The sequence below is a fragment of the Tripterygium wilfordii genome, chromosome 2, assembly GCF_013401445.1.
Source record: "Tripterygium wilfordii isolate XIE 37 chromosome 2, ASM1340144v1, whole genome shotgun sequence".
NCBI lineage: Eukaryota > Viridiplantae > Streptophyta > Magnoliopsida > Celastrales > Celastraceae > Tripterygium > Tripterygium wilfordii.
Window position 1 is genome coordinate 909,636 of NC_052233.1, and position 13,086 is coordinate 922,721.

General features: G+C 37.9%; 2 protein-coding genes across 2 annotated transcripts; both read left to right on the plus strand.

Annotated features, from left to right (window-relative positions):
• Window positions 1–1,523: 1,523 nt before the first annotated feature.
• On the plus strand, window positions 1,524–6,940 carry LOC119980438 (cyclase-associated protein 1-like). The gene is made up of 10 exons (XM_038823140.1): window positions 1,524–1,979; window positions 2,735–2,903; window positions 3,002–3,066; window positions 3,585–3,894; window positions 3,971–4,118; window positions 4,218–4,327; window positions 4,465–4,520; window positions 4,619–4,675; window positions 4,864–5,007; window positions 6,563–6,940. Exons 1-10 carry the CDS (start codon window positions 1,707–1,709, stop codon window positions 6,647–6,649), a joined length of 1,419 nt encoding a protein of 472 aa, XP_038679068.1. The 5' UTR covers window positions 1,524–1,706; the 3' UTR covers window positions 6,650–6,940.
• Window positions 6,941–8,916: 1,976 nt separating this feature from the next.
• Window positions 8,917–12,345, plus strand: LOC119981098 (glucan endo-1,3-beta-glucosidase 7). Its single transcript, XM_038824103.1, has 6 exons — window positions 8,917–9,076; window positions 9,312–9,607; window positions 9,704–10,072; window positions 11,128–11,451; window positions 11,552–11,843; window positions 11,957–12,345. Exons 1-6 carry the CDS (start codon window positions 9,019–9,021, stop codon window positions 11,992–11,994), a joined length of 1,377 nt encoding a protein of 458 aa, XP_038680031.1. The 5' UTR covers window positions 8,917–9,018; the 3' UTR covers window positions 11,995–12,345.
• The last annotated feature ends 741 nt before the right edge of the window (window positions 12,346–13,086 follow it).

The window sequence follows — 13,086 nt, forward strand, 5'->3', positions numbered from 1 at the left end:
GGAAGCTTGAGCAATAACAGGTTTGATGCAGCCAACAAGTCTGAACTGCACAACAAATGCTTCTTCTTGTTCCACTCCCTTATTATATTTCTACATGAATCATGAATGATAAGTTGGTGACACATATAGGCTGGCTCCGATTCACATTTCCTGTAAGCTCAGATCTATTCCCCCCTTCCTTTTGGGTTTAAACCCAATCTTTGGCCACCAGAAAGTTGACTTGCACGTCCCCACTTTTTTTTTTGGGTAACGTGAAACTCACCCAGTTGTTTACTGGACAATTGATTGGCAAACTCTGAGTTTGGGTCACATGAAAGCCTCGCAGGCCGCAACTCCTAAGGACCAGTTGAGATTTGGGCCGAGATGACACTTGCACACACTAGACTAAGTAAGGGCTCAACGACTCATCTCGTGTCATGATAAAAACACTCATGTGACTTTAACTCGCGTCTGGTGCTTGCGCTAAGAGCTACCATGATCAACTTCATCATCTCAATCAATGATTCCCATTGTTACGTCCCCACTTGTTGCTTATGGGGAATGTTATACTTTTTTTTATAGGACGTTGAATCTTGGCTCCATTGTTAGGTCAACTCCATATCTGAGCAGACACAACAAAGCTACCATCCTTGTGGATTCAGGGAAGTCATTGCTTAGTGCCTTCCTCAATAAGAAATGGCTTTGCTTGGAGGAGCAGATATGTTTCGTCAGTTACTCCCATGATGATAATCTGTCATGCTCTCAATAGTCAGGTCAGGAGTCCGAGCCTCCAATTCCCCTACTTCAGTCATTATTATTGTTAGTTGATTTGGGGTAATTTATCATGTTTTTAGGTGTTCATTAGAAAATTATGCAAACTAAATGCTGACATGCTAACCGAATCCGAAGAAGCTAGTGACATTATTGTAGTTTATAAGTTTGAATCTAACTCTGAAAAAGATAAATGTCTCTGTAATTGGGATTCCACTGATCCCAGTTGCTGAGGTGTATGGACGAAAATTAAAGTGCATGTTCATACACCTCAACAACTTGGATCACTAGGACGTCTAGCACTATTGCACCCGAAAATGACCTTTTAAGGATGAAATCGTATGGGCTTTAGGCTCAGAGCGGACAATATTCATTCGAATTGTTCTAGTCTCACATCGTTGTGTGAAAGTGAATTGTGTGGTTTATAAGATAAACCTTAACCTCAAAAAACTTTATTGGGATAAAAACGTGCAAGCCTTGATCCAAAACAATCAATACGTCAAATACTCAAATGGATTGGATTGAGGCAAATTTTAACACTCATTGCCCTAATCCTTACTGATAAGTAATTTCCTTTTAAAGGACTAATTTAACATGTTAATTCCATTAATCCTCATTTTATCTTCACCAAGATGATCTAATTTAACCTTTTTTTTTGGTAAATAAGATGCTCTAATTAACTAACTACATTCACAAATCACAAGTGTCTCTCAAACACAAGAGCCGCCAAGATTCCCTCTCTATGCGCCACGTGTACTCTTAGACTCGTATCATCGCTCACCACAACCGCGCTAATCAATTCTCATCTTTCACTTTCGGCGAAAAGAACAAAAGAAATTCCAGATAGAGAAGAACAAATCTCAGATGTGAAAACTGTTATATAGCCAACCACACATACACAAAGCGAGCACCAGATCCGCTTCATCTTCATTGTGTGATTTCTGAGAGTTTGAGCCATGGAAGAGAAGCTGATACAGAGACTGGAGTCGGCAGTGACGCGGCTCGAAGCGCTTTCGACGGGATTTCGACCGGGAGGTTCCGGGGAAATTGTTGACGATGCTGCGACGGATCCGGCTATTGTGGCGTTCGATGATATGATGAGGCAGTATTTTGGTACGGTTTCTAGTGCTGCCGAGAAGATTGGGGGGCAGGTGCTCGAGGTCACGAAGGTTGTCGAACAAGCTTTTGGTGTTCAAAGGGAGCTTCTCATCAAGGTGAAGCAAACTAAGGTGCGTGAATTTTTCTATTGCTGGAAGCTTAGGGTTTTGTTCTGAGAGAAGCTTTATTGCCAATTGAGCTTCATTCACATTTCCCTTGGATTAGACGATGGAAGTTATTACACCAATTGCAAGTTTGCAACTTTAAATAGAGTTAGATTTGAAATTTATAGAATGTTATAATGTGCATAATTGCTGTGAAATTTTTGGGGTTGTAATTTGATTGAGGTAGTATTGCAACTGTAATCTTTCTGTTCCATCGTTTTGGTTATTGACATAATGCGGATAATGGTTTCTATTGCCTACATTTGCATCTGATTCCGAGTGTTCCATTTCAAAAACTACTGTTCATATTAAAAATTTTCAGTTAAAATGTACCTTGAGGATAATAAGTAATAACTCTTTGAAGAAATGTTCTAAGCTAGACCAGAATCAGAATGGTCATCTCTAATGAAACATAAAATGTAAATGATATGAGAAATTACTTTATTGGGATACTTCGAATAAACTACAGTACTCTTGAAGTTCTTAGTAAAGACCAGAACACGTATCATTCAAACAACTGTGACTCCATTCCAAAAAAAAAAAAAACATACGGGACACATTCATGCTAAAGCACCAGCATATTGAGACAAATGCTGGTAGGGACTAAAAACAAAGATCTGTTTGTATTGTCACTGTTTACTTATAAATTTATATTTCTTAGTCATTTTAATATGTGAAATGTAATTATTTGATACTAAAACGGAGTTATTCTCTTGGCTCAGAAACCTGACCTTGCAGGGTTGGCTGAGTTTCTTAAGCCATTGAATGAAGTGATAACGAAAGCTACTGCAATGACTGAAGGCAGACGATCTGATTTTTTCAACCACTTGAAAGCTGCTGCTGATAGCCTCACAGCATTGGCTTGGATTGCTTTTACAGGAAAAGATTGCGGTAACAGCAATGCAATATTCTTTTATTTGCTGGTGGCAAATTTTGCTTATTATTCTTTCCACTCTTTCATTTTTTTAATCTTTCTTTTCATATGCAAGGTATGAGCATGCCTATTGCTCATGTGGAAGAAAGTTGGCAAATGGCTGAGTTTTACAGTAACAAGGTACTTATGTTATTTGTCACAAGCCACATTTGCTATTTTGTGTCCACATTATGAACTCAATTGAGCGGTGGCAGGAAGGGAAAAAAAAAGGAAGGAAAAGGCATGTAAAACTTGATATGCATGGTCACTTACAATTGTCACTTGGAAACAATACAAGGATGTTAATAATCAAAAGTCTACAGCTATCGATCAAAACTGCACCTTAAGCCATTTACTTGACAACTTGTACTGCGTTGTTATTGTGTTATCAATTGAATTAGAGGGAACATAAAATAAATTATGAAGTGAAGGCATTTAGGAGTTCATTTAATCAGCCATATCACCAGAGAGGCTACTAATATAATGAAACTTTACATCAACTTTGATTTTCCAATATTAGATGGTCCTTTTGCATCAGTTATTTAAATGGCCTTAATATTGCACTGAGTGCATCTTGTTCTCAGATGTCGATTTACAATTTTTCAGTGACTTCACTGTGGACTGAGCTTGTTTGGTTGTTGATTTACATTGATTTTTAGATCCTTGTGGAGTATAAAAGCAAAGACACAAATCATGTTGAGTGGGCAAAAGCTCTGAAAGAGCTATATTTACCTGGATTAAGGGACTATGTGAAGGGTCATCATCCTTTAGGGCCAGTTTGGAATCCTGCTGGCAAAACAGCAACTTCTGCTCCACCAAAAGCTTCTACACCAAAGGCCCCTGGCCCTCCACCTCCCCCACGAGCTTCACTATTCAGTTCTGAGGCTTCTCAGCCTTCATCATCGGGACCAAAGAAAGGGATGGCTGCTGTTTTCCAAGAAATTAATTCGGGGAAGCCTGTGACATCAGGTAAGTTTCCTTTTTCTGGTTTCCTATGTTTTGTAGGGTATATTGGCAACTGTGGGTTGACTTTCTTGCTTCCTAGGTCTTAAAAAGGTCACAGATGATATGAAGACGAAAAATCGGGCAGATAGAAGTGGCCATGTTGGTAACGGTGAGAAAGAGAGTCGAACTAGTTCATCCTCTTTCTCGAAAACTGGACCTCCTAAGTTAGAGCTTCAAATGGGTCGTAAGTGAGTATTTATGATGCTCATGTAATGATTTACTTTTTGTGTAAGGTATTGATTCAGTATGTGATCTGCGCGATGACTATGTTTTGCATCCTCTTTCAGGTGGGTGGTTGAAAATCAAATTGGAAAAAAGAACCTAGTCATCGATGACTGCGACGCAAAACAGTCAGTTTATATTTATGGGTGCAAGGATTCTGTTTTGCAGATTCAGGGTAATGCCTATTATCTTACGAGCCCAATTGTTATAGAATTTGCCTAAATTCATTGATCTTTCAATATTGTACCATAACTAGGTTTTTTTCCTCGGAACAATATTTTTCTTATTTAATATCATTTGAACCATTTACAGGGAAAGTCAACAACATAACGATTGACAAATGCACTAAGATGGGAGTTGTGTTTACGGTTAGTTTTAAAATAAAAATAAGTATGCAACCTTTTTGTTCTATAATTAGACATCAAGGATTATAGGCTCATTTTATTCTTTGGACATTGACTAACAGGATGTCGTTGCTGCATGTGAAATTGTAAATTGCAATGCTGTTGAGGTGCAATGTCAGGTAAGTTACATTTTTCTTTCTTTGTTGTTTTTTCCCCCCCAAAATATTGATAGTTGAAATCTTTGTTGATCATATGATGTCAAGTGAAATCCAAGTTCTCCGAGTTTGACTGAGAATATGATTAAGTTTCAGTTATGGAAGGATTATAATGAGAGAAATTTTTGCTTTATTGTTCTGTTCTATTATAGGGCTCAGCTCCCACAATATCAGTGGACAACACAACTGGTTGCCAGTTATATTTAAGCAAGGATTCTTTGGGGGCATCTATTACAACTGCTAAGTCAAGTGAAATCAATGTAATGACACCAGGTGCCAAGCCTGATGGTGATTGGGTATGTTTCTCAGTTTCTGTATTTCTTTTTTTCTCTGATATCTTGGATGTATACTTTGTTCTCTTGTCTGCTTTGTTTTCCATTACGTGATTGTGGAGAGGTGATGTGATGGTTCATGTTTTTTTGTCCTTAGATAGCAGTTTAATTGACATATTGCTTCTTGTGTGATCCCTTTTGTAGTAATGCTTACAATTTTTAAGTGTTTTCTAGATATTTTTTTTGCTTCTGTTTCTTTTGTCTTCCCCATAAACAGTGATTTTTGAGCATATGGTTTATTTTCAAGGGCTCTTGGTCTGGCCTAGGAACTTACACTCAGATGTTTATGAAATCAAAAACTAATTTTGTTTTAGGCTGATTTTTCTGGAACTATGCTGGAAGATAATGTAAAAAATTGAAAAAAAGGAGAAGAAAGAGGGGCAATAATTATCGGCCTCAATATCATGTTAATAGCCACTTATGTGGCAGCATTGCATGCATGCTTGTTGAAGTAGATTGCTGAAGATCAATCAGACATCAATGACACATTCTATATATTCCCTTCCCCCTACAAAGTATGCCAAATACCATTGGTTACATGTTTCCAAATTAACAAGCTTATGTTTGAAAAAAAAAGGCCACTCCCGTTCATGGTTGGCCCACTGGGTTTCTTGTTGGGATAATTACTTCATTAAGACAAAGGCATCAGGTAGACCGTAGACATGAAGTGCTTTTGTAGTGCATGCATCAACTCATCAACTGTCTTCCGGGAAAATGTTGTATGTAAACAATGCAATGTACTGTAATTGCAAATGTGATTATAGTATAAGTAGTAGCTTAATACAGTGGGACGGAGAACTACAGTGAAAGAAAATTTACTTGATAAGCTAACTTTTGGTTGATGTGGTTATCTATGACTTTGACGGTGGTCTGGCCTTGCACATTTGTTGAATGTAAAGTAAGCTTCTAGAAACCGTCAGAATTTATCCCCAGTACTGTCCTACTACAGATACTGGACTGGTAGCTATATGATGCTATGTCCAAAGCAACTGTTCTGCTTTTATTATTCCTATTCCTTGAGGTACTTATGTCATTTAAATCTAATAATTTTGTGAGGTTGGAGGTGTTTGCACATCAATTATTCTCGGAGGTTCTCGGCTCCTCCATAGATTTCATTACATTAAACCCATACAGATAAAATAAGTTTTTGTCCAACTTCTTTTGTTCTTGTCAGTCCAATCCACCTGCAAAAATGCTTCCAGACAAATTAATTGCTGTGCGGCTAGATGTATGTTAGTAGTTGTACATCCCACTTATAATGTATAATTTTATGTAATGTAAATGTGCCTTCTTGTGCAATAGAAGTTTACTGGCTGTCAAATCAAAGTGTAAGAAATCAATGACATCTAAGCAATGAACTTTTTAATTGTTAAAATTTTATTTTGGATCGTATTTAGATTATTGCATGTATTTCTACTAATTGACTGTAAGATGCATCTTTGCTAATTATTTTCCAGTGTAAGTCGAGCCTCTTGGAACCAAATTAAAATTTTGACTCACTGTGTGTTTTCCTTTGTAGGGGGAGCATGCTTTGCCGCAACAATACATTCATATATTCGAGGATGGCCACTTTGAGACAACCCCCGTCTCTCACTCTGGAGGATAATTGAGGTGTTATATCTGCAAAATTTCAGCTTCAGCAACTTTATTATTCATTTTGTGTGGTGGCTGGGTTGCTTCATTTTTTTCTTCTTGATGTGGTGATCTATATATTTTTTGAGTCACTGATAATTTGTTGGTTATGGCTTGCGTCGTTCTTTGTTTTATTGAACAGTGGAAATGACTTTTGGACAGTGCTTGTTTCTAGATGAATATCTGGTTGTGAGGCTTTGATGGCTGTTTGTTGTAATGAGAATTTTTTTGGTTATATCTGGAATTTTTAGTAAATTTCCTGGCACCCTATCTTGTATCCAACTTTGGAGAATATGATGCCTTTCATGCCGTCCATGGTTATCCAGTCCTCAACTATAAGTAGTGGATTTCTCGATGAGTATATATTCAGGGGGTGGATCAATTCAAGGCCACCAGTGAAATCATGTAAAACCTATTACAGCCTTTGTTTTAGTTTTTTGAGTTTGGATCAGAATGATATCTTAACTGAGCTACGCATTGGAAGGCTGAACTTTAGGTGTGTGGCCCTTCAATTCTATGAGGATGGTGGTAAGGGGTGGTAAAAAATCGGTTTCGAGTTGGATTAAATAACTTGTTTACAAAATATTTACATGTTAGGACTCTAATCTAGATTGGATTTCAGATGTACTTAATTGTCTAAATCTGGATTCCGGATTGGTTTAAATCCGTACAAGTAAATCAGATAATAATCAAATCTGTGTTACAGTCTGAACAAGTAAATTGGACAAAAAATTTGTGTTTGGGCTCGAATTTTGGATATATAACTTATGTCCAAATTTGATTTAATCCGAGTCGAACAAATTTGATCATCTGAATCGGACGTAGTTTTGTCATACCTAATTGTTGTGGTTTTATTATGTAAATTTCAGTAAGATGAAAACACCTTTTGCTTTCAGTTTCTACTTTCTAGTGTCTTAGTTGTGCCCACTTTAAGTTCCAAGTTTCCCTTTCCACACGGCGCATATGATCGCTCAAAGTGAATTGTTGAAAGGGATTCTACTTTTGCTTCCAACTTCTGGTCCGCTGGCATGTTTGATTAGATCTTCAAAGTGACACTTCTTTTCTCACCTGAAAAATTCACTTTTTCTCCCAACGGACCATATGGGTTATGTGTCGGAAATTAAAGCACAAATATTTATTATATTGTTTGCTTTTTGATTATAGCCCATATGGATTTGTTCTCTTGGATTGTCTCTATGACACTTATGCTCAAAAAATACGTTTATTAACTTTATTGAGAGTCGGAATGCGTAACGGGTACCTAATATGTGACCCTCAAGACTTTGTTGGCTTTTTCACTCATGCGTTTGTTTTGTGAGAGGTGTTTATATCTTAATCCAACATGATGTTACAAATCTTGACAGTAAAGACACAAGTCTAGGTAGGTGTTTTCTTTTTCCTTCTAATTTATTATGAAAGTTTATTAGCACAAAAAATATAGCTTTTATTATTATACAGTTAAAATAGTAGATAAGTTGGGTGTTACAAGGACATCCTCTTTCGATCACTTAATCCATCAAAAGTTCTTTACATTTGGTGAATTAGAGATTTGGTATGGGTCAAATTTAGTGGGTGGCCAATTTTAGTTAATGCTTTATAGCAAAGCAACATTATTTCAGGATATGTGCGTGAATGGATTATGGAGAATGTATTCTTCAATTGCCATATAAGATAGATGCTTATGCTAAGTGAATCTTTTATGGGACAAAATCGTATGTATTCGGGAGAGTTTAAGTTTGATTCAGTTGGGAGCAATACCCTCGTCGTTATATACTGACTCGTTGAGATTTAACCCAATTTATTATGTCGTCAAGTATAAAATTTAAGTGTATGAATTTGATGATTCGATTTTAGGTCTATATTGAATCTCTAAATGACAAGCTTGTTATGTGAGTAACTTGATGAACATTATTTGCATATCGTTTTTTACTAAGTACACTCTATTAATCCTTTAAAAACACATCAGAGTGAGGTGTATTTAGTAAAAAATGGGGTACAAATAATGTTGATTCTCAATAAAAATAAAATAAAATAAAATAAGTTTGCTGGTGACTTAACTCCATCCGGTCAACGAGTCGCTCCAAGTCGCCTCCTTCTCTCCTGCGGTTCTCGACCTTTCCGTCACATTACCATTTTGCCCTTATGCGTTCACTTCGGGTCGAGCACAAGGTCCCACTCCACGAGTCATCCAGCTAAGCTTGTTTTTATTTCTCTCTCAGAAACTGCCACGCCACTCCATCTCCATATCATCTTTTTACCGTTATATACTGCCTCCCCCACGACCCTCATTGTTTCTTCTTCTAATTATTAAAGCCAGACACACACAGAGCTCACTCTTCCTCCATGGCTTCTTCACTCCTCTTCTTCCTTTCTTTCCTCTTACAGGTTCTTTGCCTCGCCAGTAAGTCCTGTTTTTATTACTTCTGTTTGGTATTAAGATTACTGGGGACTCGAACTGGAGCTTCAGCTTCGTGAAGCTTCGTTTGACTGATTACGTAGTTTGAGTGTGACACCAAGATTAAGACCTCAAACATGTCGTTTTTAGATTTGAATTTGATTTTAAGAAGCCGGACTCGTTGAATTGGAGTATTCACCTCGTGTAGCTTTGAATCTTTGATTTCTTTCCATTGTTGCAGATTCGCAGTCATTCATCGGAGTAAACTATGGCCAAGTCGCCGATAACCTCCCTCCGCCGTCGACCACGTCGAAGCTCCTGCAGTCGACCAGTATCGAGAGAATTAGGCTCTACGGCGCAGATCCGGCTATTATTAAGGCGCTAGCGAACACCGGTATCGGTATCGTTATCGGTGCCGCAAACGGAGAGATACCGAATTTGGCGTCCGATCCGAACTCGGCGACTCAGTGGGTCAACTCGAATGTTCTGGCTTACTATCCTTCGAGCAACGTCGCGCTTATCACCGTTGGCAACGAGGTCGCGACTCGGATTTGCTAATTAAACCTTCTCTTTTCTTTGAATTACATTTTCACCCCCTGATTTTAGACCTAATTTTAGTTAATTGTTTCACAGGTATTGATGTCCAATGACCAGGCATTGATCTCTCAGCTCTTGCCGGCGATGCAAAATGTCCAAAGGGCCATTGCGGCTGCCTCACTCGGCGGGAAAGTTAAGGTCTCCACCGTGCACTCCATGACCGTTTTGGCTCAGTCCGACCCGCCGTCTTCTGGTTTATTCAAAACGTCATATCAGGACGTGTTGAAGGGATTATTACAGTTCCAAAGAGACAATGGCTCCCCCTTTGCTGTCAACCCGTACCCGTTTTTCGCTTACCAAAGCGATCCGAGGCCCGAGACCTTGGCTTTTTGCCTTTTCCAACCCAACTCAGGACGAGTCGACTCGGGGAATGGCATCAAGTACATGAACATGTTCGATGCTCAGGTCATTTCCATTTTTCTAAGTCCAGTTTTTATCATAATTTATAATTTTTTATCATGACAAAAAGGAAATGGAGAGTTGAGTGAGCTGGGCTTGGCCCAGGCCCAATTACGAGATTGACTTGTGCGTCAACCGACAAGAGTGTGGAAAGTGGAAAAAACTGACTTTCGTTTCACACGTTATCGATTGGAGTCTACGACATCGACGTAATAGCGTAGAAATTCTTGGACAATATTTTTACTTTTTGAGCCCAATTGGGACGTACCATTTGGCGAGTTTGGTTTAGTTAGATAATGGTGATTACTTGTAGTTGTGTTTCATTATGCATACACACGTGAAAGTTATAGCCAGTTTTAAAAATTATTTAAGTAGAGCTAGTTTTAAAAATTATATGAGTGGGCGGGGCAATAAGTCTCTACAGTGTTAAGTTTGGTAGTGTTAGGCGAGCTATCGAGTGGCTATGGGGCAAATCTATTGTCGTCACACATCGCCTAGAGAAAAATGTGAAGTACATAATATAATAGATCAAAAATTTAAATTAGGAACAAACGCTTTTTTTGGATGGTATTGAGCCTGAAAAGAAAAATTCGTGCACGTCAGTATAAGCTTGTCCAAAAGTGAACAAAGTATTAATAGTGAGGAGGGATGACTTGTTAAGGAAAAGTTTTTTACTTTCTCCGGCAAAAAACGATTTTGATTTCCACTCTCTAATGACCGACACAATTAGCGTTTGTGGAAGTATAGGAAACTTATTTGCATTATTTCATGCCTTTTCATGGAAAGAAAGGATGGGATTAATATTGTAGATGATATGACATATTGCGCTTACTGCTCAATGACGGGTAGGCCATTACAATTATTGTTTGTAAATATAGCCAAGGCATCTATTGGTTGGTGAAACTAATTAGATGGCTAAGATTGGCTGGTAGAAAATGATGGTTACTTTTAATGGGACTAAGGAGTATGGACCACCATCATATTTATATCTTTTCAAATGGTCTAATCTATGCTTTTTTGAAGCCATTTGTGGTATCATAATAACTTTTGAAGATGTGCAGGTTGATGCTGTACATTCTGCCCTGAATGCTATGGGATTCAAAGACATCGATATTGTGGTAGCTGAGACCGGTTGGCCTTACAAAGGAGACCCTAATGAAGTTGGACCCAGTGTAGAGAATGCAAAGGGATATAATGGAAATTTAATTGCTCATCTTAGATCAATGGTCGGTACCCCTCTAATGCCTGGAAAATCTGTGGAGACTTATATCTTTGCGCTATATGATGAGAATTTGAAACCTGGTCCTGCCTCTGAGAGGGCATTTGGACTCTTCAGACCGGACCTTACGATGACATATGATGCCGGTTTGTCAAAGAGTAGCCAGGTAATTAGAAAGGGTGACATTGCTGCAAAATGTGCTGCATTCTTGTTCATAATTCAGACTGAGTTTGGCATTTGCTTGACTGTATATGTTTTTGTATCAGAATCAATCAACTCCAACGGCACCGGTGACACCAGTAGCCCCAAAACCAACAACAACAGGTTGGTGTCTCCCCAAGGCAGATGTTTCAGATGCTCAGTTACAGGCAAATCTAGACTATGCATGTAGCCACGGCATTGATTGCGGCCCAATTCAACCAAATGGGGCCTGTTTTGAACCAAATAATGTGCAATCACATGCTGCTTATGCCATGAACCTCTACTATCAAACCTCCGACAAGAATCCATGGAACTGTGATTTCTCCCAAACGGCTACAATCTCTTCTGCAAATCCGAGTAAGCTTTTCTTTAACTAAAGTGTCTTGAATTCAACTTGTTGCTGTTACAGTTATGCTATATATATATATATATAAATAATGTTCTGAAATGTCTTTAAACCTGAATTGCAGGCTATAATACTTGTATCTACCCTGGTGGGAGCACCTGAATCGGCTGAGTTATTACATTTGATATATTGAAATGAGGGAAGGTCAGTGAATAGCTAAATAAAGGAGTGCAGGTGTGGTGCCAGTCTTGTGAATCAATATAAGCCTCAATTGTAAAGGTTTCCACTAATATATATTCCAGTTCATAATGCTAGGGTAGCTTATATAAGGTAGCAACTGTATTGAAGAAACTCCTGTGGTTTCTATTTATATATGTATCTGTGTGATTGCATCACTGCAAGCTAGCTCTGTACCGTCTTTGTCAGCAATTATGCTCCAGACTCCAGAGTAAATAAATAGTATTGCAAGGCTATTGGGTTGGAATCCTAAAATTCTACTGCGAATTTCTCTTATCGTTGTTATTCTTTATTCTGACAAGATAATGAGGACACATGGTTTGTCTAGATGATGTCCATACTGGTTTAAGCAGCTTCTTTTCTTTTTTTTTTTTGGTGATTTTTGTAGATCAAACTAGTGCCTCCAATGTTGGGCTCTGGGTTATTTAGAGCATCCACAGTGTCTTCTCCAAACTCACTCTTTAAATTGGGTTCCACACATATTATCATATGTGCATTTTAACCTTATTCAAACCATCTCTTATTGCTATAACCACTTTACAAACGAAATAATATTACAATGGCACTCTCAAGCTCAAACTAAGTAAACTGGGCTTATTTACTTGAGTTTTGAATGGGCCACAATCTAGTTGACCATTATATACAATGTCGTTCCATACTTCCATCAGTATTGTGTGTGTGTGTCAGTGTGTGGGGACAACGTTATTCCATGAGTTTTCATAGTTCAGACAATATCAGCTTGTAAATTGAGTCATGTCATTAAAGTTGTTTTTTTTTTTTTTTTGAAACAGGGATTTGAATGCTGATCATTAAAGTGATATACATCATCTTTATTATTCTAATTAATGGCTCGGGTGTAAGTCATGCCATTGAAGTTACAAGTAATTTCTAACCTTTTAAGGAAAACATTTTTTTAATTTTTTTTTTATGTAACATGAAAACACGCAACCGCTACTTTTTAAGTATACAGAGTATATCACACTTGAATCACTAGTTGAGTGATAAGGATGGTGTGTA